The 26,850-nt window shown below is 69.8% G+C and overlaps 3 protein-coding genes across 9 annotated transcripts; 2 read left to right on the top strand and 1 right to left on the bottom strand.

Moving 5' to 3' along the window:
* Positions 1-126: 126 nt before the first annotated feature.
* Positions 127-9,167, top strand: NCKAP5L (NCK associated protein 5 like). 2 transcript variants are annotated; one of them, XM_068663323.1, is made up of 12 exons: positions 127-270; positions 2,948-3,160; positions 3,473-3,541; positions 3,651-3,689; positions 3,787-3,906; positions 4,016-4,129; positions 4,585-6,464; positions 6,911-7,073; positions 7,161-7,239; positions 7,322-7,618; positions 7,775-7,908; positions 8,074-9,167. In XM_068663323.1, exons 2-12 carry the CDS (start codon positions 3,059-3,061, stop codon positions 8,308-8,310), a joined length of 3,234 nt encoding a protein of 1,077 aa, XP_068519424.1. In that variant the 5' UTR covers positions 127-270; positions 2,948-3,058; the 3' UTR covers positions 8,311-9,167. The 2 variants fall into 2 exon arrangements, with proteins under 2 accessions (XP_068519424.1, XP_068519425.1); XM_068663324.1 differs by lacking the exon at positions 127-270 and adding an exon at positions 1,522-1,660.
* Positions 9,168-9,376: 209 nt separating this feature from the next.
* TMBIM6 (transmembrane BAX inhibitor motif containing 6) lies at positions 9,377-12,615 on the bottom strand. Of its 2 annotated transcripts, none has more exons than XM_068663330.1 (10): positions 12,488-12,615; positions 11,029-11,127; positions 10,824-10,932; positions 10,602-10,722; positions 10,389-10,437; positions 10,206-10,303; positions 10,042-10,121; positions 9,815-9,915; positions 9,664-9,736; positions 9,377-9,521 (listed from the first exon to the last, which is right to left on the bottom strand). In XM_068663330.1, the coding sequence occupies exons 2-10, from the start codon at positions 11,082-11,084 to the stop codon at positions 9,498-9,500; spliced, it is 711 nt and encodes a 236-aa protein (XP_068519431.1). In that variant the 5' UTR covers positions 11,085-11,127; positions 12,488-12,615; the 3' UTR covers positions 9,377-9,497. The 2 variants fall into 2 exon arrangements, with proteins under 2 accessions (XP_068519431.1, XP_068519432.1); XM_068663331.1 differs by lacking the exon at positions 12,488-12,615 and adding an exon at positions 11,618-11,642.
* Positions 12,616-13,286: 671 nt separating this feature from the next.
* On the top strand, positions 13,287-25,690 carry FMNL3 (formin like 3). 5 transcript variants are annotated; one of them, XM_068663326.1, is made up of 28 exons: positions 13,287-13,593; positions 16,305-16,388; positions 16,479-16,559; positions 16,644-16,720; positions 17,812-17,895; positions 18,166-18,318; positions 18,979-19,087; positions 19,172-19,248; positions 19,329-19,422; positions 19,621-19,695; positions 19,816-19,926; positions 20,020-20,166; positions 20,283-20,384; positions 20,479-20,725; positions 20,845-20,913; positions 21,372-21,496; positions 21,587-21,789; positions 21,960-22,194; positions 22,286-22,354; positions 22,471-22,551; positions 22,647-22,776; positions 22,870-23,030; positions 23,823-23,924; positions 24,016-24,105; positions 24,193-24,304; positions 24,432-24,530; positions 25,436-25,470; positions 25,563-25,690. In XM_068663326.1, the coding sequence occupies exons 1-26, from the start codon at positions 13,435-13,437 to the stop codon at positions 24,521-24,523; spliced, it is 3,069 nt and encodes a 1,022-aa protein (XP_068519427.1). In that variant the 5' UTR covers positions 13,287-13,434; the 3' UTR covers positions 24,524-24,530; positions 25,436-25,470; positions 25,563-25,690. The 5 variants fall into 5 exon arrangements, with proteins under 5 accessions (XP_068519427.1, XP_068519429.1, XP_068519428.1 ...); XM_068663325.1 differs by having other exon boundaries at positions 13,288-13,593; positions 20,017-20,166; XM_068663328.1 differs by lacking the exon at positions 18,166-18,318 and having other exon boundaries at positions 20,017-20,166.
* Positions 25,691-26,850: the final 1,160 nt, after the last annotated feature.

Genomic DNA, 26,850 nt, shown 5'->3' with positions numbered 1-26,850 from the left:
CGGGGGGGGGTCGGGGAGGGGTGCGGGTGGGGGGGGGGCACCGGGCCGTGCTTGGGGCGACCCCGGCCGTGACCGGGGGATGCGGCGGCGGCCCCGGGACCCCCCCCAACCCCCCCCCGCCCCCGGGCTCGGATTGGCGGCGGCGGGGGCGCAGGGCGGGGCCGGCCCGGTGGAGCCATGACATCACCGCCGGTCCCAGCCCCGGGCCCCGTCCCGAGCCCGGTCCCGGCCATGCCGGCCCGAGCCGCCGCCGCCCCTCCGTAACCCCCGGTGAGTCCGCGGGGGGGTTTTTGGGGGGGGGGCAGGAGGAAGAGGAGGAGGAGGAGGAGGAAGGGGAGGGGGGAGCGGAACGGAGCCGCCGCCGCCGCCGTTACCGGCGGGTCCCCGGGGAAGTTGGGCCGCAGCTCGGGGGGAACCGGGAACGGGGGAGCCGCCGCCGGGCAGGGCTCTGAGCGCAGCCCCCGGGGCTACCGGGCCCCGGGAGGAGGAGGAAGAGGAGGAGGAGGCGCGGGGCGGCCCGACCTGGCCCCCCCGGGATGTCCCCGCAGCGTCCCGGCCGCCCCGGTGCGTCCTCGGTGGGTCCCCGGTGTCCCCCCGGTGCATCCCGGCTGTCCCCTGTGCCTGCCTCCTCCATCCCCGGTGTGTCCCCGCTGTCCCCGTTGTGTCCCCCGTGCATCCTGACTGTCCCCAGTGTGTCCCCGGTGTGTCCCCGCCGTCCCCTGCCCGTTGTTCCCAGGTGTCCCCGAGGTGTCCCCCCCCCCGTCCCCTGCCACATCCCGGCTGTCCCTGGTGTCCCCCCATCCCCGGTGTCCCCACCGCCGTCCTCCATCCCCCCCGCGTGTCCCCGCTCCATCCTGGCTGTCCCCTCTGTGTCCCCGCTGTCCCCAGGGCATCCTGGCTCTCCCCACCGTGTCCCCACCGTGTCCCCAATGTGTCCCCAGCGTGTCCCCAGCGTGTCCCCGCTCCCCTCAGGCTGCTCCTCCAGCGCATCCCGCTTGTCCCCAGAGCATCCCGGCTGTCCCCGGGGTGTCCTCGCTGTCCCTGCCGCCTCCCAGCTGTCCCCAGTGTCCCCAGCACATCCCGGCTGCCCCAAAGGGACCCCAGCAGCAGCACGGCGGGGCTGGGGGCGCTCAGGGCTGTCCCCCCATGTCCCCAAGTTTGTGGTGGTGACGTGGGGCAGGCCGAGGCCACCCTGGGGGACAGCAGGGTGGCTGGGGACACTTCCCCGCCGCGCTGGTGTCCCCGCAGCCGGGTGGTTTGGGCACGTGCTGCGTCCCTGGTGGCCACTGTCCCTCAAACCAGGGTGACAACGGGGCCCTGCTGGGACTGGGGAGGGCGAGCCGGGCTCTGAGCCCCCCCGGCCCTGCTGCGGCCACATCCCTGTCCCCTCCTGCTGCCCCAACACCGTCCCCGCTCCGTGTCCCCGTGCCAAGGAGGGAACGGCCGCAGTGGCGAGGCCTTGGGGGGGCTGCGGGCGGCTCTTCCCCTCCAGACAGAGCCTCACTTCCCCCCCGTGACGCAGCCGGAGCCGCTGGCCCCGGGGCCGCTTCCTGCGCCGGGGGGCTGAGAAGGGGCCGGGGGGGACACCACGTGCAGCCTGGGGGTGCAGAGGGGACACAAGGGGACAGCACGGGGACGGCACGGGGACGGCACGTGCGAGGTGCGGCTGCGCGGTGGGGCGCGGGGCTGAGGTCCCGCAGTGCCTCGTGGTGGGGAGGGGGCTCGGGAGAAACCCCCCAGGCCCTGTTGGTGGACACGGGCACGCTTCGGTCACCGGTGCCACCCTCGTGGTGCCGAGAAGGTGGCGGAGGTCGCCCCGGGGGGCTCGGCTGCTCCCGGCCTCAGCCTGGATGGCGATGGCGGGGTCCGGGGTGGCCTCGTGGGGTCCCTGGGGGGGCTGAGGTGCTGCGAGAGCTGCACCCCGAGCTCGGCCCTTCCCCTCCTGGCTGGGGGCGAGCCCCTGCTTGAATCCCTCCTTTGTGGGGTGGCCGCACGGCCCCTCACCCACCAGCACCCCAAAAGCCTCCCTCTTACCCTCTCCGCTCATCCCGGTGCCGGCCCCGCAGCCAAACGGCACCGAGGCCCCCAATCCCCGCCTGGCTCCGCCTGGGTTATGGGGGTCCCGACCCCCCCCCCCCCCTTCCCACAACCCGGCCGAGGGTCCTGCCCCCCAAAAAACAGAGCCGGGTGCCCTGCGGGACCCCGCTCCGTGGGGTGCTGGGGGGCTCCGAGCCCCCTTTTTGGGGAGGATTCCCGGTTCCCCCGGGTGCTCGGTGCCCCAGAGGGAGGGGGGGGGACGGGGACCCTCGGGCGGTGCTGCCCGGTTCGTGGCCGGTTCCCCGGTTTCTCCCCGCCGGGGGCTGCGGGGCCGGAGCTGGCGGAGCCGCGCACCGGGGGCGGCGGCGGCGGCGACCCCGGCTCCTCCCCGGCCGCGGTGGGAAGGCGGAGCTGTGCCGCCGCCGCCTCCCAACAATAGCGCGGCCGGGCCGGGCCGGGATGCAACCGGGAACGCCGCCGGGACCGGCCCCGGGGCTGCGGGGAACGGAGCCGGGAGGAGCCGCCGGGAGCTGCGGGCTGTGAGTGCGCGGGGCTCGGTTCTCGGCTCCCGGTTCCCGTTTTTCGGTTCTCGGGTCCCGGTTCCCGGGGCCCGGCCGCGTTCCAGCGCGCACGGAGCGGCCCCGGGGCGAGCAGCGCGGGGAGGCACCGGCACCACCTTGAAGGGGGGGGGGGGGAAAACCCCGGTGTAACCGGGCTGCCCAGCCCCCGGGGGGGCCCCTCTGCACCCTGGGGGCTCTGTGAACCCCCCCGGTGCCAGCCCCGGGCTCCGCACCCACCGTGGCCACCCGGTGCGCGGCGACGCCGGTGCCAACCCCAGTGTTCCCCAAAAGCACCGGGACCCCCGGTGTCCCCCCCCCCCCGACATCTCAGCCCCCGGTGTCCCCCACAGGTGACGCTGCAGAGGGGACGTCTGCGCTGTCCTGGGGGGGGATTCTGGGCCTGGCAGCGCCCCAGGAGGGGGGGACACGGCGGCCTCGGCTGCGTCCCCTGGCAGGCAGCGATGTCGGAGAGCGCGGCCGAGGCGCAGGGAGATGAGAGCCCCGCGGCACGAGGCGACACCGGCAGCAGCCAGGAGCTCCTGCAGCGGCTGCGGGAGCTGGAGGTAACGGAGGGGGAGTGGGAATCGGGGCCACCGGGCAGCCCCGGACGGTGCCACCACGCAGCCAGTGCCACCACACAGCCGGTGCCACCAAGCAGCCGGTGCCGTGGCGCCAGCGCCCTGGGGATACTTTGGGGACAGCTCCCACCTTCTCATGGTGCCCCCAATTCCCGGGGTGGAGCAGCTGGGGACAGCCCCGTCCCCAATGTGCAGCCCCCAGCAGGCAGAGGAGGGTTCCCTTGGTGCCACGGGGGGGTCACCAAGCGCCCAGGCCCCTCGGCAGCGTCCCCTGAATTGTCCCCTCCCTGTCCCCAGGCGGAGAACTCGGCCTTGGCTCAGGCCAACGAGAACCAGAGGGAGACCTACGAGCGCTGCCTGGATGAGGTACTGGGGGCACTGGGGCTTGCTGGGGGGGGGTCACACGCGTGTGCCAGGGCACGGGGCTGCGTGTGCCCTCCACAGCCCCCCCCCAAGATCCTCTCTTTTTCCCCAGGTCGCCAACCACGTGGTGCAGGCGCTGCTCAACCAGAAGGTGGGTGGCTGGGGGGTGTCTGTAAGGCTGGGGGGGGGGGGTCCTGGAGGAGCTGGGGTGACGCTGCCATCTTTGTCCCCCCCCCCCCCCATTCCAGGACCTGCGTGAGGAGTGCATCAAGCTGAAGAAGCGCGTCTTCGACCTGGAGCGCCAGAACCAGGCACTGAGCGACCTCTTCCAGCAGAAGCTGCAGCTCTCGGCCGGATCCCTGCCCCAGGTGCCATGGGGGGGGGGCTGTGTTAATGCTGGGGGTGGGCTGCGGGGGGTGGGTGTGAGGCACAGCCCCCCCCCCTCAGCCATTTAACCTGGTGCTGCCGCCTCTCCAGCTGCCGCTGCACCCGGTGCCGGTGTCCCTGGATGCTCCGGGCAGCCCCCAGCTGGGCTCCACCGAGCAGCCCCCCGCCTTGCTGCCCCCCGGCTGCTGTGCCCCCCCGGCAGAGGTGGGTACCGGTGCCTCCGCCCCCCCCCCCTGCATGCACCGTCCCCATTTCCATTGCCCTTTCCAGGCTTGGGGTGTCCCCAAGGCCGTGGTGAGCCCTCTGCGAGCCCCCAACGTCCCCATCCCTGAGCCCCCTGCCATGGGGTGGGGGCTGCCCGTGGTGTCCCCGTCCCCATGCCCGTGGTGTCCCCGTCCCCATGCCCACGGTGTCCCCGTCCCTATGCCCACGGTGTCCCCATCCCCATGCCCGTGGTGTCCCCTTCTCCAGGTCCACAGCGTCCCCTGCTCCTCCTATGATGTCCCCAGTCCCCAACCCCTTTGTCCACAGTGTCCCTGCCCCCGGTTCTGTCCCATCCCTGTCCCCAACCCCTCCACCCCTGGGTGTCCCCAAGCCCGTGGCACCCCCCTAGCCCACCCCCACCACTCCCACGGGGTGACAGCACCCTGTCCCCACAGGCCACCCCGCTGGGACCCTCGGGCAGCCCCGTGCTCAGCCCTGGCGCCCCCTCCCTGGACGCCCTCTCCCCCTTCTTCAAGAAGAAAGCGCAGATCCTGGAGGTGCTGCGCAAGCTGGAGGAGACGGACCCTCTGCTGGGACCCCCCCCGGGACCCCCTCACTCCCAGGGACCCCCCGATTCCCCCTGCTCCCCCGAACCCCGGGCCGGGGCCGACGCACCGGGCTGGCCCCCCTGCCCTCTGCGGGGTCTGGGGGCAGCTGCGGGGTGGCGGGGGGCCGAGGGGAGCCCCTGCTCGTCGCCGGAGGAGGCCGTCCCCCCGCGGGGGGCTCTGCTCAGCGCCTTGGCCGAGCGGCTGCTGCGGGGGGACGGGGGGTGCTGCCGCCTCAACGGCGAGCCCCCGGCCCCCCCCCGGCAGCGTGGCGGCGGCCCCGAGCACCCCGCTTTCCTGGGGCTCTATGCGCCGTGCGAGGAGAGCCCCGAGGGCGGCTTCGCCCCTCTTTCCCCCCGCCTGGGGCTTCCTTCACCCGGGGGGGGGGCGGCACCCCCTTTGCCTTCCCCTTCCAAGGTGCTCAAGGCTCTGAAGCTGCCGGGCCCCCCCGGGGCGCTGCGCCTCAGCCCCCAGCTCGCCCGCGCCTCCAAAATCCCCTGCCGCAGCACCAACCCCGAGGCCTCGCCGGTGCTCAGCCGCCGCGCGTCCCCCGATGCCCCCCCCGAGCCGGGCTCCCCCGAGCCCCCCGTTTTCCCCCCCCCTCACCCTTATGAGGCGGCCGAGCAGCCCCTGGGGCCGCTGCCCGTGGGCCCCCCCGCCGGTGGCGAGCGAGCAGCCGCGTCCCCCCCGAGCCCCCGGCGTGGTGCTGGGGGCTCGGCCCCCTCCCGCCGCCCCGGGAAGAAGCCCCCCGAGCCGGGCTACTTGCCCTTCAAGGAGCGCCTGGCTGCCCTGGGCAAGCTGCGGGGTGCTGACGGCCGGGAGCCCCCCCCCGGGCCCGGGAGGCCTGAAAGGGGCCACGGGGCTGAGCCGCGACCCCCGGCGCGGGGGTGTTTGGGGGGCAGCCTGAAGCACCCCGAGCCGGCGCACGGCGCGGAGCCCCTGGCGCGCTGCTACTCCTCTGGCTCCATGGGCGAGCACGGCAAAGCGGGGAGCAAGGGGCGCCCCCCCGGGGGCAGGACCCCTCCACGCGCCCCCCCTCCGCCCCCCGCCAAGGCTGCCCGCAGCCCCCACGGCAGCCCCACCAAGCTGCCCACCAAGGCGGCCGGCAAAACGGGGGGGTCCTCCCGGAGCGAGGAGCCCAAAGCGGCTCCGACGGTGACGGCGGTGACGGCGGTGACAACGGGGGGGGCCACCAAAACAGCCGGGGGTCCCCGCAAGGCACCATCCGGCCCCGAAACCCTCGGCGTGGGGTCGTCGGCGGGGGCCGCCGGGCATTCGGCCATCGAGGAGAAGGTGATGAAGGGCATCGAGGAGAACGTGCTGAGGCTGCAGGGGCAGGAGCGGGCGCCGGCGGCGGAGGTGAAGGTCAAACCGGCCGGGGGCTTGGCCAGTTGGTTCGGGCTGCGGCGCAGCAAGCTGCCGGCGCTCAGCCGCCGCGCCGAGGGCGCACGGGGTCGGGAATGGTCCGGGGCTCCGGCACCCCTGCGGAGGGAGGTGAAGTTGGCCGCCCGAAAACTGGAGGCCGAGAGCCTGAACATCTCCAAGCTGATGGAGAAGGCGGAGGACCTGCGCAAGGCGCTGCAGGAGGAGCAGGCTTTCCTCCACGGTTTGGCTTTGGAGAAAGGACGGCCACGGGCACGCGGTGCCGGTCCCGAGCGCAGCCCCGGGCAGCTGCAGGTGATGTACCAGGAGGTGACGGCCGAGAACTTCATGCAGCAGCTGCTCAACAGGTCAGGGGTGGCCCCGAGGCCAACGGGGAGCTGGGGACACCGGGGGTTTGGGGACACCGGGGGTTTGGGGACACTGGGGGCTTTGGGAAAACCGTGAGCTTTGGGAAAACCATGGGCTTGGGGACACCAGGGGCTTGGGGACACCATGGATGGAAGGAGAAGGGGGCGACAGGGTTGGGGATACAATTGGGTCGGGCTTGGGGACACCACGGGCTTGGGGTCACTGTGGGCTTGGGGACACCATGGGCTTTGGGAAAACCATGGGCTTGGGGACACCGCGGACTTGGGGACACCATGGAGGGAGGGAGATGGAGGCGACAGGGTTGGGGATGCGATTGGGTTGGGAACAGGGACAGCGTGGGTACAGGGGTTGGGTGCTGAGTATGGGGGTGCTGGGTGCTGGGGGGGGGTCCCCAACGTCCCTCCTGCTGCCCCCTTGTCCCCAGGGTGGACGGGAAGGACGTGTCCTACGAGAGCCGCCTGGAGCACAAGCGGGACCTGTGTGACTTCCAGCGGGTCTCCCCTGACGCCAAAGACCCCCGGCTCTGCCGGCCGCCCCGCAACGGGATCGTGGGCCACCTGCGGGGCTGCCAGGACCCCCCGGAGAAGGTTGGGACCCCCCCCAAATCCCCACCCCTCACCTCTCTCCATCCATCCCAGCTCCCTGGGGGCTCACCCTCTCTTTTTTCGCCCCAGGTGCCCGACGTGGGGCTGCGGGATGAGCTGCCGTCGGATGAGAGCCTCTCCGAATCGGGGACGGCGCAGCACTTCGCAGGCAAGTTGCCATCACCGGGGGGGATCCCTTGGGTATTTTTGGGGTTTCTCCTCATCCCTCACACCTTTTTGTGTCCCCACAGCGTGCGGCTCGCTGACGCGGACGCTGGACAGCGGCATCGGGACCTTCCCACCCCCGGATTATGGAGGGGTCCCCGCGAAGAGCACCCCAAAACCCCGCGGGCGCCCGGAGCCGCTGCCCGGTGCGGTGCCGGGGAGGCCGGCTGCCCTCACCAAAGTGCCCCGGAAGGCTCGGACCCTGGAACGGGAGGTGCCCAGCGTGGAGGAGCTGCTGGTGCCCGGCAAACACCGCGGCACCGGGGCCCCCTGCCGCGCCGCCGGCCCCCCCGGCGCTCACAGCCACCGGGGCTGTCCCCAAGGTGCGTGTCCCACCCGGGTCACCCGGGGACGGGGTGGCCCTGTGAGACCCCCCCTGATGCTGCAGGGTGCTCACCGGTGCAGCAGGGAGGGTCTTATAATTTGGGGGGGGGGTGGTTTTGTTGGTATTGACCCCCCCCGGTGTCTTTTTGCCGCAGACGCCGATGCGGAGAAGCCGCGGCGCGTCCAGCAGAGCAAGAACTGGACCTTCCCCAACGCCAAAGCCTGCGGCAACACCGACCCCTTCCTCTGCCCCCCCGGGGGGCTGGAGGGGCTGCACCGGCCTGCGCTGGTAGGTTGAGGGGGGGGCACTGAAATTGGGGTCCCATTGGGGTGGGGGTGGCCATGGTTTTAAGGATGGAAATAGCGCGGTGGGGGGCGCACGGTGAGCCCCGCTCGTTATTCCGCTCGTTATTTTGCTCATTATCCCCCCCCCCCCCCCCAAAAATCCTCTCAGGCACCCGTGTGCAGCCCGGCTGGGCACCGAGGGGCATCCCCGGAGGCCCCCCCGCCACTGCCCCCCGCCCTGAGCGCCTGCAGCAGCCGCACCCCCAGCGCCTCGGACGTGGGGGACGAGGGCAGCACCGAGGCGCGGTCGCGGGACGCCGGCTGCGGCCCCCCCGGGATGGAGCACTCGGAGTCGCTCAGCGATTCGCTCTACGACAGCCTCTCCTCCTGCGGCAGCCAGGGCTGAGCCCCCCCCCTCCCCAAAAACCACCCCCCCCTCACCCCTTCCACGGGTCCATCCTGTTCTCCCCCATCCCCAAATCCCGGGTCGGACTCGAACGGCTTCCACCTCTCGCCCCCCCTCCCGTGCAACATTGCACAATTTGGGGTAGTGGGGGGGGAAGCAGGGCCCGATTTAGGGGTGCTGCCCCTTTTGGGGGGGGTCCCAGTGCCCCTTGTCCCCCCCCCCACGCTCTCTCTGATGGTGCTATTGCAGTGTACAGCCCCCGCTGCCGGGTTTTTAACTCAATAAAGCCGCCCCCCCTGGTTTATTTATATAAATTCTTGTCAAGCCGCTGTCGTCTCTCAACTTTGAGCCCCCCCCCGGATTCACAGTGCCCCCCCCAGGGCTGAGGGGTTGAAAGCCGAGCGTTTTATGGAATTATTTGGGTGTACAAAGCCGAAGCAGGGCCGTTTCTTTCATTTTTTTAATAGAGCTCTGAATCCAAACACCGTCGTCTTCACAGTCCGAGCGTGCGGCAGCGGGGCTGCGCACGGGGTGGGGGGGTTAAAAGGAGAGGGGGGGGGGAAAAAGGAATTACAGTCAGCGCTGGGGCAGACCTGCTGGAGGCTGAGTTCTTTTCCATCGTGTTTCTTGGCACTGGTGCTGAAGGAGAGGCTCCTCCGGGGGGGTGGGGGGGGGTTTGGCTTCAGGTGCTCAGCCCCGTAGGGCAGCTGGGGGGGTGGTGGTGGCCCTTTGCCCCCCCCCCCCGATGGCACAAGGAGGGGCTCGCAGCCACCTTTTGGGGCGTAACGCCCTGGATTTATGCACGAGGGGTTGGCAGGGAGGTGCCTGAAAGGTTGGAGAGGGGGGAAACCCCCCCCCCCAAAAAACGAAAGCTCCCGGCTGCGGGATCACCCTGACGGAACCCGGGCTGCGGAGCCAGCAGCTGCTGGCCGCCAGCCCGGGCTGTGGGGGAGCCAAACTCCAGCAGGATCTGCAAAATCAGCTGGTTCAGTAATCAAAGAAAAGCTAAACGAGAGGAAAAAAAAAAAATTAAAAAAAAAAAAAAAAATCCACAAGGTGCGAAAGCTTCTGGGCTGCTTTTCATCGGCAGCAAGCACAAAACCCCTTTAATGAACCGGAGAAGGGACGGGGACGGGGTGGGGACGGGGAGCGGGGCGGGGACAGCTCCACCTGGACGCGGGGCAGCTTCATTTCTTCTCCTTCTTCTTGTTCTGCGAGAGGAGGAGAGGGAGGAGAGGCAGCCGTCACCGCTGGGAACGCGGCCCCTGGCCCCATCGTGCTGTCCCACCCCCCTAAAATCAGCTTGGGGATCTCGAGTGTCCCCCAAAAACGAGCCTGGGGCCCCGCACCCACCTCGTTCATGCCCAGGATCATCAGGAGCTCGCGGAAGATGTTGACGAAATCGAGGAAGAGATCCACGCAGTGCCTGTGGGGACGGAGCGGGGGCGTTTAGGGGGGGTCCTGGCTCATCCCCTCCCCTCCCAAATCCGGCCCCGGCCCCCACCAGATGTAATCCTTGTCGCCGCTCTCCGCCTTCTCGATGATGAGCTGCGTGTCGAAGAGCACGAAGCCGCACATGAGCATCAGCCCCAGGTAGAGGTTGGCCTGGTGGGGAGGGAAAAAAGGCGTTAAACAGGGGGATCCCATCCTGGGGGGGCCGTGTCTGCGCTCTGGGGGGGGTCCGGAGACGGCTCCTGGCTTTGGGAGGGGTCGGTGCGAGGTTGGACTCACCGTGAAGAGCCAGGCGGAGCCCACGAACGCGTTAACCAGGGAGGAGAGGAGCATCAGGGTGAGGCCGGAGAGCAGGAAACCTGCCGAGAGCGAGCAGCGAAGTCAGGCCCCGTTTGGGGGGCACCCCCCAGCCCCAAATGAGCCCCCCCCCCTGCCCCTCTCACCTCCCAGGTAGAGGAAGCTGCGGCGCCGGGCGTAGAGGGCACTGAGCGAGAAGCAGGCGAAGACGGTGGCGGTGCCCAGGAAGGCGGTGGGGATGATGCTAGGAGAGAGCCAAGGGGGTGAGCAGGGCCCTGGGGACATTTTGGGGGGGGGGTTTAGGGACGTTTTAGGGGGGCTGCGCCTACCTGGGGTTGATGGCGATGCACATTTGCAGGAGGGGCCCCAGGTTGATGCCTGGAAGGGCAGAGCAGGGTGTTAGGATTTCGGGTCTCCCCCCCCCCACCTTGGTTTCTGACCCCAGGGAGAGGCAGCGGAGCGATTTTAGGGCCACCCAGTCCTCTTGTCATCCCCCCCCACTAAATTTCTCAGATTTGGGGTGCTGCCAGGCCCCCACCTACCCGTCAGGAAGGCGAAGCCAGCCAGCATCCCCAGCCTCTTCTGCTCCGTCTCCCTGCTGTGGGGGGTGGCCGTCAGCCAGATCATCAGCCCCAGGGAGCCCAGGCCGGTCAGCAGGCTGAACTGCGGGGTGAGACAGACCCCGGGGGGGCCTGGTGTCACCCCTTGGGGACAACCCACGCCCTCCCGGGGGGGGCTGCCCCCCGTTATTCACCCCCCCTCACCTGGAAGAGGTGGGTGACCACGTTGATGTACGCCCCCAGCGCTGCCACGAGCATGCAGAGGGCGAAGCTGGCGTAGACCCTCTTCAGGTGCTCCTGGGTGGAGGCCGAGCTGTGGATGAAAAGATCACGAGTGAGGCTGTTTTTTTTTTTGGGGGGGGACAGGATTTGCGTGGCCCCCACCCCCCCCAGCCCGCCTGCTGCTCACATGTGGGAGAACTTGAAGAGGGCATCGAAATTGATGTTGCGCTCGAAGACGTTCATGGTGCCAGCCGGGAGCAGGCTCACCGCTTCGCACAGGTGCAGGCTGCAGGAAAAGAGGCGAATTTTAGGACCCCCCCCAAAAAAAAAAACAAAAACCCACACCCTGCCCTCCGTAGCCCCCCTCCCCAGTGCCGGAGGAGCCCCGAGCTGCTGCGTGGCCGCCGTGCTCTCTTATGGGGCGGGTTGGGGAGCGCGTCGGGCTGCCCCCCCCCCAGCTGGTGCAAGCCTTGCGGGCTGTTGCGAGACCGAGGGCGGCCCCGGGAGAGGCCCCGAGCCCCGGGGGGGGCTCCGGAGGCAGCTGGAAAGCGGCTTTGTGCCAGGCCCCCATTAGCGGCCCTAATGCCGTCCCCAGCAGCGTCCCCAGCAGCCTCCCCGTTCCCCCCCCGGGGACCTCCGGTTCCCATCCGGGTCCTGTTTACAAGGGAGAAAGCGAAACCGGGCCTGGGAACCGGGTGGGGGGTTCGGGGGGGGGGGTTCTCGGTTGGTTTTGGGGGCTCTTTCCCACTCCCGGGGCTTTTCTCCGGGGTTCCCACCGAGGTCCCGGTGCTCCCGGTGCCACCACCCAGGGCCGGGCGCTGCCGGGCGACCTTTACCCGGTGCCCGCCCCGGCCCCGCCGCTGCCCCCCCCCGCCCCGCACCAAACCGAAAGGAGCGGCCCCTGGGGGGGTCCCCTGGGCACGGGGCTGGGGCTGAGCGGCCCGGGCCCGGTGCCCGGTTCCCGGTCCCGGTTTGTGGCCCCGGTCCAGGTCCCGGTCCCGGTCCAGGGCCACGGTTTCGGTTCCCAGCCCTGGCCCACGGTCCCGGTCCCCGATCTCCCGGTCCCGGTCCAGATTCGCGATCCCGGTTCCCATTCCCCGGGAGCGATCCCGGATCCCGGTCCCGGTCCCGGTCCCCGGTATCGGATCCCGGTCCCGGTCCCGGTACCGATCCCGGTCCAGGTCCAGGTCCAGGGCCCGGGTCCCCACCCCCGATCCCGCTCCCCGATCCCAGCCCCGTTCCCGTTCCCGTTCCCGGTCCCGGTCCCTGATCCCCGCCCCCGGTTCCCGGTCCCGGTTCCCGGTTCCCGGTCCCCGTTAACGACCCCGGCCCTGATCCCGATCCCGGTCCCGGATCCCACTCCCCGATCCCAGCCCCGTTCCCATTCCCGTTCCCTGACCCCCGCCCCCGCCCCCGGCCCCGTTCCCGTTCCCGGTCCCGGTCCCGCCGCCCTGGGCCCAGCTGCGAGGGGGCGGCCCCGGCCCCCCGGAAAGGCCCCGGGGGGGCTCAGCTCTGCCCGGCCCCGGCCCCTCCGGTGCTGTAGGGGGGCTCCGAGCCCCCCCCGCGTCCCAAAACCGCCTCAGGGGCTCCGGGGCCGTTACCGGGGCCCGGTCCCTGCCCCCCCCCCCCCCCTCCCCGGCCCTCACCTGCGCCGCGCTCCGCCGTCCGTGCCAGGCCTCGAACGCTCCCCACTGAGCCCCGCCCCCCGCCTCCCATTGGCTGCCCCCACCCCAAATCCCGCCCTCCGCTTCTTCTCATTGGTCCTTCGCCTGCCGCTCAAAGAGGGGCGGGGCGGGGGAAGGTGGGAGAGACGCTGCCGAAGCTCATTGGTCAGCGGCCGCGCCCGAGCGCTGCTATTGGATGGGATTCGTCCCGCCCCCCCTCCCCGCGCGGGGCTCGTTGGACGAGGCCGGGCCAATGGGCGCCGGCCGCTTGCTCAATGCTCTTGGGCGCACCCTGGCGGCGAGACGGGGGAATTGCAGGCGGGAGAGAAGGGGGGCGTGGCCTAGTACAAGAGGGGCGTGGCCTGATGTGAGTGGGCGTGGCCTGGTGGGGCGTGGGCGTGGCATGAGTGTGGTTTGGCGGAGGGGGCGTGGCCGGGAGGAGAGGGGCGTGGCCTGGCTGGGCACGGGTGTGGCTGGGTGGAGTGGGCGTGGCTTGGATGAGAGGGGGGCGTGGCCTGGCGAGCACGTGGGTGTGTCCCGGCGGAGTGGGCGTGGCCTGGCGGAAAGGGGCGTGGCCTGGCGGGGCACGAGTGTGGTTTGGCGGAGAGGGGCGTGGCCTGGTAGAGTGGGCGTGGCCTGATAGGGGTGGGCGTGGCCTGGCGGACAGGGGCGCGCCCTGGCTGGGCACGGGTGTGGTTGGGCGGAGTGGGCGTGGCTTGGAGGAGAGGGGGCGTGGCCTGGCGAAAAGGGGCGTGGCTTAACAGCGAGGGGGCGTGGCCTGGCGGCCGGGGCGGGCGCGGGAGGCGGTGGCGGCGGCGGCGGGCGGACGGCACGGGCCGGGCCGGGCCGAGCCGAGCCGGGCAGGGCTGGGCTGGGCTGGGCTGGGCTAGGGCCGGGCTGAGCCTCCCCGAGCCGCCCCGGGGCCGGGGATGGGGAACGTGGAGAGCGCGGACGGGGAGCCGCTGCCCCGGGGCCCGGGAGTGGCGGTCGCCGCCGCCTCCCCCGCCTCCCCCGGGGGGCTGCTGGCCCCCGGGAAGATGCCGATGCCGGAGCCGTGCGAGCTGGAGGAGCGCTTCGCCATGGTGCTGGTGAGCCCCCCCATCCCCGACACCCCCCCAAACCCCCCCCAACCCTCTCCCGGTGCCCCCCCCCACCCCCCGCCCCCCCCAGTCCCGGTAATCCCCCCCCCGGTCCTGCTGCTCCCTCCCGGTGCTCCCCTCACCCCCCTCCTGCCCCCGGTTCTCCCCGCATGGACGAGCCCCGGGTGGGACGGAGCCACCGGGGAGCCCCCCCCCGCCGCCACCGGAGCCCGGTAGGAGCAGCCGGGGGTGGGCAGCGGCTGCGGCACCGAAGGGGACAGCCCCGGGGGAACCCCGGCCCGGGACGGCCCCTCGGGGGTGACGCCTCTCCCGGGGCACCGGGGAGGGGTGGGGGGGGCTCTGCTACCCACGCCCCGTGCCGGGAATTTCTCCGGGAAAGCCCCGTGGGGACGGTGGAACCCCGGGGTTTGGGGTCTCCAGGGGTGTGCAGTCCCCAAAAGTTTGGGGTCCCCAAGGGGACGGGGTCCCCAGGGCTGTGGGGTACCCAGGGGCATGGGGGTGCCATGCCCTACGTGGCCCTCCCCAGCCTTAAAAGCCCTCCGGTAGCCACCGGGGCCGTGCCGGTGACGGGGACCCCCTCAAGGTGTGGTGTCCCCCCCCCCCGGCTCCCTGCTGTCCCCTGTCCTGGCACCGTGCTGTGGCCGTGCCGTATCCCCGTGGTGTGGCCCCCGTTTGGTGGTGCCAGCGGATAACGGGGGGTGTGGGCCACCACTGGCCACCGTGGGCCACCAGTGGCCACCGGCCCCACCGTCCTGCGCAGTGGGGTGGCCCCACAGTTGGGGGTTTGGGGTTACCTGCGCCAAGGTGTCCCCGGATACGGGACCGGGGAGCGGGCGGCTTTGGGGACACCGTGGCCGTGTGACAACCGGGGCGCACGTCCCCGGTGCCTGGCTCTGTCCCCGTGTCCCCAAAAGCCATCGCAGCCCCGGGCCCGGTGGTGGCCGTGGTGAACGGAAGCCGTGGCGGGCAGGAAATGCCGAGCGCGGCCCCGTGGGGCTCTGGGCTGCAGCAGCCAGGACTGGGGGACACTGGGGGGGGGACACACAATGGGTAACGGGGCTGTGCCCCCAGCTCCCGGTGGCACACGGGGCCGTGGCTCAGCCCAGCACCCTTGGGGCTGGTCCCTATGGGGCTGGGGGGGGCGCATCCTGCGGGGTGCATGGGGACGGCACCGGGGTCCCCGTTGGCACCGGGGTGGGGGCGCAGCATGGCCGTGGGGGCTTCACCCATGGGTTCTGCGGTGCCCCCCCGTCTGTGCCACCCTAGCTGCCCCTCGCCGTCCTCCTGCTGCCGTTGGGAGGAGAAGATTTCCCCGTGGGATGGGGCGGCAGCACCGGGACCAGGATCCAGCCCTGTCCCCATCCCCAGGTGTCCCCCCCCTGCCCGCCCCCAGCTGGGCTCTGTCCCCACGCAACCCCTGGCCCCGGTTCATTCCCATCCTTTGGGGGCTCCGTCCCCATCCCGGGGGGCTCCATCCCGGCTCAGCCGTGTTGGGGGGAGACTTTTAGGGGGGGTGGGGGTGAAGGAAGTGCCCCGGCCGGGAGCGGCCCCGCTCCCACCACAAAGGCAGGAAGCGGAGCAGCGGGAACGGGCGGCGAAGGCGCTCGAGCTTCAAAGCCCCCGCAGCCCCCAGCCGGGCCCCCGGCCCCTCCTCGGCTCTGTCCCTGGGGGTCCCTTTGCCCGGGGAGGGCTCGGAGCCTTGAGGGAGGAGGGGGGGACACTGGGTGGGAGGCGCTGCGGGGGTGTCGGGCTGGGCCCTACAATTTTGCAGGCGGCGGCGGGAGCGAAACGAGAGTGGCCCCGTGGGGAGGGAGGCACCGGCCCCGTTCCCGTCCCGGCTCGCCAAGGGCACGTTTGGTGGAGGCGCCGGGGTCCCCGTCCCCATCCCCATCCCCGTGGGGTTGTCCCGGGGGTGCTGAGCCTCGCCCAGGCTCTGCCCCTGTTTCCTGCAGCTCCTCGGGGCCGGGAAGGGATAATTTTAGCTGCCACGGGGCGGGTGGAGCGCTGGCACCTCCCCGCTGCGGTGGCGGCTGGATTCGGCTAACGGCCCTGCCCGCCAGCCACCTTGGCTCGGTGGCAGCACCCGAGGGGGGTGACAGCACCCAAAAGGGTGGCAGCACCCAACAGAACGGCACCCGCAGCCATCCGGCACCCCCGGCACCCATCGTTTCCACCGTGGCACCTCGTTTTTCCCAGCTCATCCTTGCCAACACCGGCACCGTGGGCCATGTCCTTGTGCCAGCGGGTCCCCAGGTCCCTCTTGGCACCCGGGAGAGCCCCGGCCCGGCCGTGCCGGCGCCGCGGTCGGCGTGCCGGAGGCTGCGGTTTGCCGGCGCGGAAGCAGACGCAGGCAGGAAACTTGGTTGGTGGTGGCGCTGGGGAAATTTGGGGCTGTGGGGCACGTGTCCCCATGTCCCCGTGTCACTGTGTCCCCGTGTCACCGTGTCCCCGTGTCACTGTGTCCCCGTGCCCCAGCGCTACCCGCGGTGCGCCCTGGCCGTGCCATGGGGTCGCTGCGGGAATGCCGTGGGCTCGTGGGTGGCACGAGTCTGTCACCAACAAAAGCCACATCCTGGGGCTGGTGGCCCTGGGTGCCACAGGTCCCGCGTGGCTCAGGCTGGGGGGCAACGGCCCCGTCTTGCCCCCTTTGTCCCCACCGTGGGATGCGGTGACCTGAGCAGCCCCCGCTGTGTCCCCAGAGCTCCATGAACCTGCCCCCGGACAAAGCCCGGCTCCTGCGGCAGTACGACAACGAGAAGAAGTGGGACCTCATCTGTGACCAGGTGCGGGGCCTTGGGGGGGGCTGCGGGGCCGGGGGGGGGGGGGGCTGCGGGGCCGTGCCAATGTCCCCATCTCCCCCCATCCCTCCCCAGGAGCGGTTCCAGGTGAAGAGCCCCCCCCACGCCTACATCCAGAAGCTGCAGAGCTTCCTGGACCCCGGTGTCACGAGGAAGGTGAGGGGCTGGGGGGCTGCGGGGGTGTGATGGGGGGGGGTAAAAAGGGGGGGCGGCACGGCTCAGGGCTTGCTCTGCCCACAGAAATTCAGGAGGAGGGTGCAGGAGTCGACCAAGGTCCTGCGCGAGCTGGAGATCAGCCTGAGGACGAACCACATCGGGTGAGCGCGGGGCGCAAGGAAGGGATTTTTATTTTTTTTTGGGGAGGGGGGGGGGGTGAAAGCGCAGGGTGCCGGGGGGGGGGAGCATGGCACGGGGGTGCTGCAGCTGCAGGGGAAGTCGGAGCCGGTGCAGGAACTGGGCTGGTTCCTGCTGGGCCGTGCCGAGGGCAGGTCCCGGGGGCGGATGCCGGGACGGATGGGACGCGGCGCTGACGCCCTGCGCCAAGCAGCGCGGCCAAATCCTGCCCGGCTCCTCCCCGGCACCGGGGGGCTCGGCACCCACCCTACAGCCCCCCCCAAACCTGCGGGGGAGCCCCGAGGATGGATGGAAATGGGGTTGACCAAAGGGCTGGGGACCGGAGGGCGGTGGGGACCTCCCCGTCCGTGCCCGCGTGCTCGGGGGGGTTGGCGCACGTGCCGGGTTGCGCCCCCGCGGCGGCCCCCGAGCGGCTGCGGGATTCGGCTCTCCCCCACCCGCGGCCCGAAAATAGCAGCAGCCTCAGACAGGAAACGCGCTGGGGCGAGGGGCTGGGGCCGGCAGGAAATAGGCGGCCGCGCGGCCCCGGCTGCTCCAGCTGCGCCCTGACTCACCGCCCAGCGGCACGCGGCGTGGGGACGCACGGGGACGCACCGGGACGCATGGGGACGCACGGGGATGTGGGGCCGGGCACCGACACCCCCCCAACCCCAATCAACACGTTCTGGTCCTCTGTGCTGCTCTGCGTCCTCGTGCACCTCCATCCATGCACACCCCGTGCACGCCCGAGCCCCCGGCACGTGCCCCCCACACACACACGCGCGTGCCCCCCGGTGCTCTCCGTGCCCCCCACCGGGCTCCCGGTGCCGAGCACCAGGCTGTGGGGTTGGTTTCCCGCCCGGTGCTGAGCCCTCCCCGCCCTGCAGCCAGCCCCAAGGGTGCTGCCGTGAGTGATAGCACGGGGGGGCTGCGCCCACCATCGGTGCCGGGGAGCCCCCGGGACCCTCTCTGTGTTTTTGGGGTGCCCCCATTGGTTCAGGGCATGGTTTCGGGGCATGGTTTCGGGGTGTCCCCAGCCCCCCCCCCGGGCTCTGACCGCTGCGTGCGGCCGCAGGTGGGTGCGTGAGTTCCTCAACGATGAGAACAAGGGGCTGGACGTGCTGGTGAACTACCTGTCCTTCGCTCAGTGCGCCGTCATGTGAGTAGGGGGCTCGGCGTCGCCCCGGGGGGGGTGCGGAGGGACCGGGTGCCCGCTGAGATGGCTCCTGGCTGCGGGCTGGCGCTTAGCCCTGTCCCCGGGGGGGGCGTGGGGTGCTCAGCCCCCTCCTCGCCCCGCTGCTGCCGCGCTGCCTCCGCTTCAGCGCTTGCTCCGGTGGCTGTGCCGCTCCCGCGCCAAAGCCGCCCCCGTCCCCACCTTTCCCCCCCCCCATTCCCCCCCCGTTCCCCTTCTCGTGCGTGTCCCACCCAGGTTTGATTTTGAGGGCCTGGAAGGCGGCGAGGACGGCGCGCTGGAGAAGCTGAGAGCCTGGAGCAGATCCATTGAGGATCTGCAGCACCCCAGTGCCCTGCCTGCCCCCTTTGCCAGCAGCCTGGCCCGCTCTGCCCGCCAGACCGCCCTACGGTACGTACCCAACCGGGGGCTGCCGGCCAGCCGGGGGGGGGCACGTGCCCAGCACCCCATGCCGTGGCCAAATGCTGCTGCCCGTGCCATGCCCACGGTGCCCGCACCCTGCGCTCTGCACCGTGCTGCGACCCCTCGTGCCGCAGCGTGTGCCGTGCCCTCCGTGCCCGCAGCAGCACGGCACCGCCTGTCCCCCCCCCATCCCCGTGTCCCCATCCTGCCCGAGGTCCATCCGTGGTCCCCCCCAAGGTCCCCCTGCTCTGCTGCGGCCGTGCTGTCTCTCCTCTCCTCTCGCTCTCGCTCTGCCCCCGGGTAACGTGCCCGTGTGTCTGCCCGCAGGGCCGGGCCCGCTCGCCTCTCTGGCTGCGCTCTCTCTCTCTGTCCTCTGCGCCCGCCTCGCCGCTCGCCGGGTAAGTACGGGCAGCACTTTTGCTCCGTGCCTCTGTCCCTCTCGCGCTCCAGCCACTTCTCTCTGCCTCTGCCCCCCCCCCCCCAAAAAAAAAAGCCCCGTGGTCCCCTCGCCATCCCCACCGTGGTCCCCTCCCCATCTCCTGCGCGTGGCCCCGGGCACCGCCGGGTGCTCCGGGACGCGGCGCGGCACCGGCAGCGCCGGGGTCCCCCCCCGCTCACCGTCACCGTGCGTGTGTGTCCCCCCCCCAGCTACGGGACGCTGCCGAGCCGCAAGGCGCTGAAGAACTCGCGCCTGGTGAGCCAGAAGGACGACGTCCACCTCTGCATCATGTGCCTGCGTGCCATCATGAACTACCAGGTACGGGTGGGTGCCCCTGGGGGTGCCGCCGCTGCCTGCACCGGGGCTGCTGCCTCATCCCCGCTCCCTTTTCCCCCCCCGCAGTACGGCTTCAACCTGGTCATGTCCCACCCCCACGCCGTCAACGAGATCGCCCTGAGCCTCAACAACAAGAATCCCAGGTAAGGGTTGGGGGTGCCCAGGGCAGGCGCGGGGTTCCCCTCCGCCGCCGGCTGGGGACGATGGCTCTGCCGTGCCCCAGGACCAAGGCGCTGGTGCTGGAGCTGCTGGCGGCCGTGTGCCTGGTGAGGGGCGGCCACGAGATCATCCTGGCGGCCTTCGACAACTTCAAGGAGGTGAGGACGGAGCCGGGAAACGCCAAGCGGGGTTGGGGACGAGCAGGGAGAGCGGGGGATGTCGGCGCGGAGCTGGGATGGGAGAGCCCGGATCAGGGGGGAATGGGAAAAACGAGGCCAGGGCTGGGTTTGGGAGGCTGGAAGCAGCCGGGCTGGGGGGCGGCGGCCGTGCAAATTCCTCCACCCACCTCCTCCCAGGTGTGCAAGGAGAAGCACCGCTTCGAGCGACTCATGGATTACTTCCGCAACGAGGACAGCAGCATCGACTTCATGGTACCCTGCCCGTCCCCGGGACATCCCCCAGGGCTGGGTTGGGGGTTAAAAGGGGGGGGGGAGCAGGAGGATGGGTCGGGGGCTCCTGGCCCCCCCCCCCGACGCAGCCCTGCCTTGCAGGTGGCCTGCATGCAGTTCATCAACATCGTGGTGCACTCGGTGGAGGACATGAACTTCCGTGTGCACCTCCAGTACGAGTTCACCAAGCTGGGGCTCGAGGAGTTCCTACAGGTACCTGGGGGTGGATTTAGGGTCTCTGGGGGGTGCCCCCCCATCCCCGTGAGGAGTCCCCCAGCCCTCGACGCCATCCCCTGCCCGCAGAAGTCGAGGCACACGGAGAGCGAGAAGCTGCAGGTGCAGATCCAGGCGTACCTGGACAACGTCTTCGATGTCGGGGGGCTGCTGGAGGACGCCGAGACCAAAAACGTGGCCCTGGAGAAGGTGGAGGAGCTGGAGGAGCACCTGTCCCACGTACGTCAGCCACACGGGGTGCCCCGAAGCGCCCGGCTTTTGTGCCCGGGGGGGGGTGTTGGAGGTGGCCAGGGGGGTGATCCCTTGGTCCACGGCTGCGTGTCCCCCCCCGGCAGCTGACGGAGAAGCTGCTGGACCTGGAGAACGAGAACATGATGCGGGTGGCGGAGCTGGAGAAGCAGCTGCTGCAGCGGGAGAAGGAGCTGGAGGCGGTCAAGGTGCGTGGGGGGAGGAAAAAGGGGGAAGGGTCCCGATCTTCTCCCCCTCCTCCCTGACCCCGATTGATGTTGTGGTCCCCCCCCCCCTCCCCAGGAGACCTACGAGCACACGAGCCACCAGGTGCACACGCTGCGGCGGATGATCAAGGAGAAGGACGAGGCTTTCCGGCGGCGCTACGGCTCCGAGCCCCCCCCCGTGCTGGGCGTCGAGCCCCCTCCCCAATCCGAGCCCCAAGCTCTGGATGAGGCCCCGAGGGTCCCCGTCCTGCCTCCCCCCGAGGCTGCGCCCCCCCCGCCGCCCCCTCCACCTCCCCTGCCGCCCCCTGCGCCCCCGCTGCCAGGTGAGGATGGGAAGGGGGGGAGCTGGGATAGCCCCCAAATTGGGGTGTGCCTGGGGCTGGGGACCCCAAATGGGGACAGCCACCCTGGGGCGTGGTGTCACCCCCTCGTCCCACTGCAGGCAAGTGCCCGCCGGCCCCCCCGCTGCCCGGGGCTTCTCCCTCCATCGCCCTCACCGTTGGGCTCTCGGGTAGGTGGGGAGGGAGCAGGGGTTGTGGGGTCGGGGAGGGTGAATGGGGACGAGGACAGGGAGGGTCCGGGGGCTCTGGGGACAAGGAGGGTTCAGGGACTGTGGAAATGGGGACAGGGAAGGTGCAGGGACCATGGGGACAAGGACAAGGAGGGTTCAGGGACCATGGAAATAGGGACGGGGAGGGTGCAGGGGCAGTGGGGACAAGGAGGGTTCAGGGATCATGGAGATGGGGACAGGGAGGGTTCAGGGACCATAGGAACAAGGATAAGGGAGGTTCAAGGACTGGAAATGGGGACAGGGAAGGTGCAGGGACCATGGGGACAAGGACAATGGGGTCGGGTGGCCCAGGGCAAGGGGACAGCATGGGGACTGCTTCTCTGGGGGCTCAGGGTGGGCTCGGGATGCATCCCCCTGCCCCGGGGGAGGCTGAGCCGGCTCCTGCGTGCCCCCGGCAGCCATCCGGATCAAGAAGCCCATCAAGACCAAATTCCGGCTGCCCGTCTTCAACTGGACGGCGCTGAAACCCAACCAGATCAGCGGGACGGTGTTCAGCGAGCTGGACGATGAGCGGGTGCTGGAGGTGAGCATGGGGCCACAACGGCTCGGAGAAAATCAGGGTGGTGGCGGGGGGATGCCGGTGGCACCGCTGAGCCCCCAAAATCCCCCCCAGGACCTGGACCTGGAGCGTTTCGAGGAGCTCTTCAAGACCAAGGCGCAGGGCCCGGCGCTCGACCTGGTGTGCGCCAAGAACAAGGCGTCGCACAAAGCCGCCAGCAAGGTGACCCTGCTGGAGGCCAACAGGGCCAAAAATTTGGCCATCACCCTGCGCAAAGCCGGCCGAGGCACCGAGGAGATCTGCAGGGCCATCCACACGTATGGGCAATGGGGTTGGGGTGGGGGCCGAGGGGTCCGGTCACGGCACCACGGTGCCAAACTCACGCGGTCCGGTGGCGCACGGAGAGCGCCACGGTGCCAAAACGCTTGCGGGGCGATGGCGCAGGGAGAAGGGGGCGTCCGGTTCCCGATGGCAATTTTTGGGGCAGGTTCGACCTGGCGACGCTGCCGGTGGATTTCGTGGAGTGCCTGATGAGGTTCCTGCCCACGGAGGCGGAGGTGAAGGCGCTGCGGCAGTACGAGCGGGAGCGCAAGCCGCTGGAGGAGCTGGCGGACGAGGACCGCTTCATGCTGCAATTCAGCAAGGTGGAGAGGCTGCCCCAGCGCATGGCCATCATGGCCTTCCTGGGCAACTTCGCCGAAAACCTGCAGATGCTGACGCCGGTAATGAGCCGGGGAGGGCGCCCCGAGGGGTCCCACCGCGGCCCCGCACCCCGCTGAGCCCCTTCTCCCTCGTCCTGTGCCCCCCCTGCAGCAGCTCAATGCCATCATCGCCGCATCGGCCTCCGTTAAATCCTCCCAGAAGCTGAAGCACATGTTGGAGGTGGGCACGGGGGGGGGTCCTAGCCCTCCAGCCTTGCCATAGCTGGATGCAAAAGTCCTGTTTGGGGCTGGGGGGGCTCCTCCCTGACCCCCAACCCCTGTGCTTCACCCCTGCAGATCATCTTGGCTTTGGGCAACTACATGAACAGCAGCAAGCGCGGCGCCGTCTACGGCTTCAAGCTGCAGAGCCTGGACTTGGTGAGGGGCCCCCTCCCCTGGGGCTGTGCAGGGGGTGTTTGGGGGTGTGGGGGGGTCCCATCTTCCACCCCGTAACACCTTGTGTGGCCCCGCAGCTCCTGGACACCAAATCCACGGACAGGAAGATGACGCTGCTGCACTTCATCGCGCTGACGGTGCGGGAGAAGTACCCCGAGCTGGCCACCTTCTGGCAGGAGCTGCACTTCGTGGAGAAGGCAGCCGCAGGTGCCCCCCCCCGAAATTTTGTGGATCCCCCTCCAAACCACCTCCTCAAAGCCACCCCTCGGGGGTCACCCTGAGCCCTCCCTGTCCCCGCAGTGTCCCTGGAGAACGTGCTGCTGGACGTCAAGGAGCTGGGTCGGGGCATGGAGCTGCTGCGCCGCGAGTGTGGGCTGCACGAGAACGGCGTCCTGCGAGCCTTCCTGGCCGCCAGCGAGGGCAAGCTGGAGCGGCTGCAGAAGGACGCGCGGACAGCTGAGGTGGGGGCGCTCAGCCCCTCTGCACGCCCCCCCCGACCCCCCCGGGCATGTGTGTGCCGTGCCTCATGTGTGTGTGCGCTGCTTTGCCTGCCCCGGTGTGCTCGCCTCGCTTTGCATGCCCACGTGCGTGCCATGCTCTGCACGCCTCGCTCTGCTTTGCATGCGTGTGTGCCCCCCTCGTGCACGCCTCGCCTTGCACGTGCCTTGCTTGGTGTGCTCCCCATGGAGTTCTTGCTGTGCACACACACCTGGCTTTGCACACCCCTTGTGCAAGTCTGGCTTTGCACGACCCTCGTGCACACCTGCCTTTGCACGCTCCCTGTGCACACCTGGCTTTGCACACCCCTTGTGCAAATCTGGCTTTACACGCTCCTTGTGCACACCTGGTTGTTCACTCCCCTTGTGCACATGTGGCTTTGCATGCCCGTTGTGCACGCCTGGCTTTGCACACCCCTTGTGCAAGTCTGGCTTTGCATGCCCGTTGTGCACACCTGGCTTTGCACACTCTGTGCACACCTGGCTTTGCACGCCCCTTGTGCAAGTCTGGCTTTGCACGCCTGTTGTGCACACCTGGCTTTGCATGCTCCTTGTGCACATGTGGCTTTGCACGCCTGCTGTGCACACCTGGCTTTGCACACCCCTTTGTGCACACCTGGCTTTGCACGCTCCTCGTGTGCTCCTGCCTTTGCATGCTCCTTGTGCACACCTGGCTTTGCACGCCCGTTACACACCTCTGGGGAGCCGGGGTGGGGGCACACGCAGCCCCTCCCTCACCACCCGTCCCCGTGCCAGGACGCCTACAACACGGTGGTGCGGTATTTCGGCGAGAGCCCCAAGACCACCCCCCCGTCCGTGTTCTTCCCCGTCTTTGTCCGCTTCATCCGCTCCTACAAGGTACGGGGGGGGGGGGGGGATATTCAGGAGGGGCTGAGGGGGGGGGTCTCGAGGAGGGCTGGCCCCCGGTGCCACCCCCTCGCTGCGGCAGGACGCGGAGCAGGAGAATGAGATGAGGAAGAAGCAGGAGGAGGTGATGCGGGAGAAGATGCTGGCGCAGGAGGCGAAGAAGCAGGAGAAGGTGAGTGGGAGCCAGGGGCTTTTTTTTTGGGGGGGGTCTCTGACGTGTTCTGGGGGTCTCTGATATTGGGGGGGGGCCCTCTCGCAGCGCAACAAGTGGCAGCAGCAGGAGCTGATCGCGGAGCTGCGGCGGCGCCAGGCCAAGGATCACCGCCCCGTCTACGAGGGCAAGGACGGCACCATCGAGGACATCATCACCGGTACGACCCCCCCCAGACCCCCCCCCCCAAAAAAAAAAACAAAAACCCTCTGGCATTCCCACGAGAGGGGCTGACGGTGTCTCTGCGCCCCCGGCCCCGTGCCCCCCCCCCCCTCCCCAAAATACAGCTCTGAAGAGCGTCCCCTTCACCGCCCGCACCGCCAAGCGGGGCTCGCGCTTCTTCTGCGACCCGTCCCACCACGACGAGTCCAGCTGTTAGCCCCCAGGTACGGCCGTGCATGCCCGGCCCCCCCCCAAAAAAAAACAAAAAAAAACCCTGCATGCACCCCCCAGAGTCCTGCATGCACCCCCCCCCCAGAGCCCTGCATGCCCCCTTCCCCAAGCCCTCCCTGCATGTGGTCACCCCGGGGCTCTCCGGCGCAACGCTGGGGTCTGGTACAGGGCACGGCACCAGATCCCGGCACTGGATCCCTGTGGGATACTGGATCCCAGTACAGGGTCCCAGTAGAACACTGGATCCCAGCACCGTGTCCTGGTGCAAAGCTGGATCCCAGCACAGGGTCCTGGTCAAACACCGGATCCCAGCACAGGGTCCCGGTGGGACACCAGATCCCGGCACGGGGTCCCCAGTGCAAAGCTGGGCACTGGCCGGGTCCCAGTAGCAGATCCCAAGGCAGTACAGGATCCCAGCAGTGGATCCCAGTGCAATGGGGGATCCCAGCATGATACGGGATCCCGGCAGTGGATCCCAGGGCAGGAGGGATCCCAGCACACTGCCAGGTCCCAGCAGTGGATCCCAGCATGATACCGGATCCCAGACCAGTATGGGATCCCAGCAGTGGATCCCAGTGCAGTATGGGATCCCAGCATGATACCGGATCCCAGACCAGTATGGGATCCCAGCAGTGGATCCCAGGGCAGGAGGGATCCCAGCATGATACCGGATCCCAAACCAGTATGGGATCCCAGCAGTGGATCCCAGCACGCTGCCAGCTCCCAGTAGCAGATCCCAGTGCAATATGGGATCCCAGCAGCAGATCCCAGTACAGCACCGGATCCCAGTTCAAGGCTGGGCTCCCAGCGGGGGGGGGATCCCCGTGCCGTACGGGATCCCGGGGCTGCCCCCCCCCACCAGGGCTGCCCCTGATGCCGTTTTCTCTCCCCCCCCCAGCCCGGAGGCGCCGGATCTGCCTGTAACACACCCGGGTAAGGCCCTGGCACTATTTGGGGGGGGGGGCACAGCGACCCTATTGCCCCCATCACCCCCCCCAAAATCACCTCCTTCTGCCCCCCCCCAGGTCCCGCCGGTCGCCTCCATCCCCTGGAACCTCTTAGGGTGGGGGGGGGGGACACCCCGGTGCCACCGTCCTCATCCTCGAGGGCAGCATCCACCCCTCCTTGTCCCCCCCCCCCCAAAAAAAAATAATCTGGGGGCTTCTCCTCCCCCCCCCCCCAAAGCCAAGCAGGGACCAAATCCTGCTCCTGGTGCTGGGGCGGGGGGCGTGGAAGGGGGACATGGGGGGGGGGGCTGTGGGGTTGGGGGTCCCCATCCCCAGGCTCTCATCTCCCTGGAACCACCGGGACCACGGTGGGGGGGGGGGACAGGGGATGGTGCCCCCCCCCACGCTCGTCACTTTGACCACTGATGAACACTAATTGCCAAAAATTAAAAAAAAAACACCAAAAAAAAAAAAAAAAAAACACAAAAAGGGACCAAAGCCAGGCTGGGGGGGGTGACGGTGGGGGGGGGGGCAGGATGATGCCCCCCCCCCCCAGCCCTGTTGCCCCCCCCCATCCCGATCCCCCTCCCCGTGACTTTTTGTACATGTGAATTATACCCAGGAGTCTTTTACGCTGATGGTGTCTTATTTTTTTTTAGGGTGGGGGGGTCCTGGTGTGCGCCTTCCCCCCCCCTCAAACCTCCCCTTTCCCTGCTGCAGGGGTCCTGTGTCCTCATTTGGGATGGGGGGGGGGCGTTAATATAAATCTCAGCCGCCCAGAGCTTATCCCTAAAACAGGGCAAAATAATAAAAAAAACACTTTTTCCCCTAATCCTCTTGCTGGGATTACCAACCACACCCGCGGCTGGCCCCAGACACACCCAGGACCCCCCCATTTCCCCCCAAGCCCCCCCCCCACCCAAATACCCCCCCTGTTGCCTTTTAATCCCTACAAACCCCAAAGCCGCAGCCCCTGGCGCCATCCGTCCGTCCGTCCGTCCATTGGATTTGGGGTGGGGTCCCACTCGCTATACCCCCCCCGTGGAGCCTTCGGCCTCGCGGGACGGGCGCCGCTCGCGGGCCGGGGGGGCCGCCAAGCTCTCGGCTTGCAGCAGGAGGTGGCGGCCCAAAAAAAAGACCCCGAAGGCGACGGCGAGGCAGAGGACGAGGGCGACGGCGATTTGGGCCCCCTCAGCCCCCCGGCTGCTGGGTTGCGCCCTCGTGGAGTTCATCTCCTCTTCCTCCTCCTCCTCCTCCTCCTCCTCCTCCTCCCTCTTCTTCTTCTTCCTCCTCCTCTTCCTCGCAGCGCAGTGCGGGGCGGTGGCAGCCGGGGAGGGTTTAAATGATGTCACAGCTCCCCGAGCAG

This window comes from Anas acuta, chromosome 29, assembly GCF_963932015.1.
Source record: "Anas acuta chromosome 29, bAnaAcu1.1, whole genome shotgun sequence".
NCBI lineage: Eukaryota > Metazoa > Chordata > Aves > Anseriformes > Anatidae > Anas > Anas acuta.
This window is presented reverse-complemented; position numbering and strand designations above follow the sequence as displayed.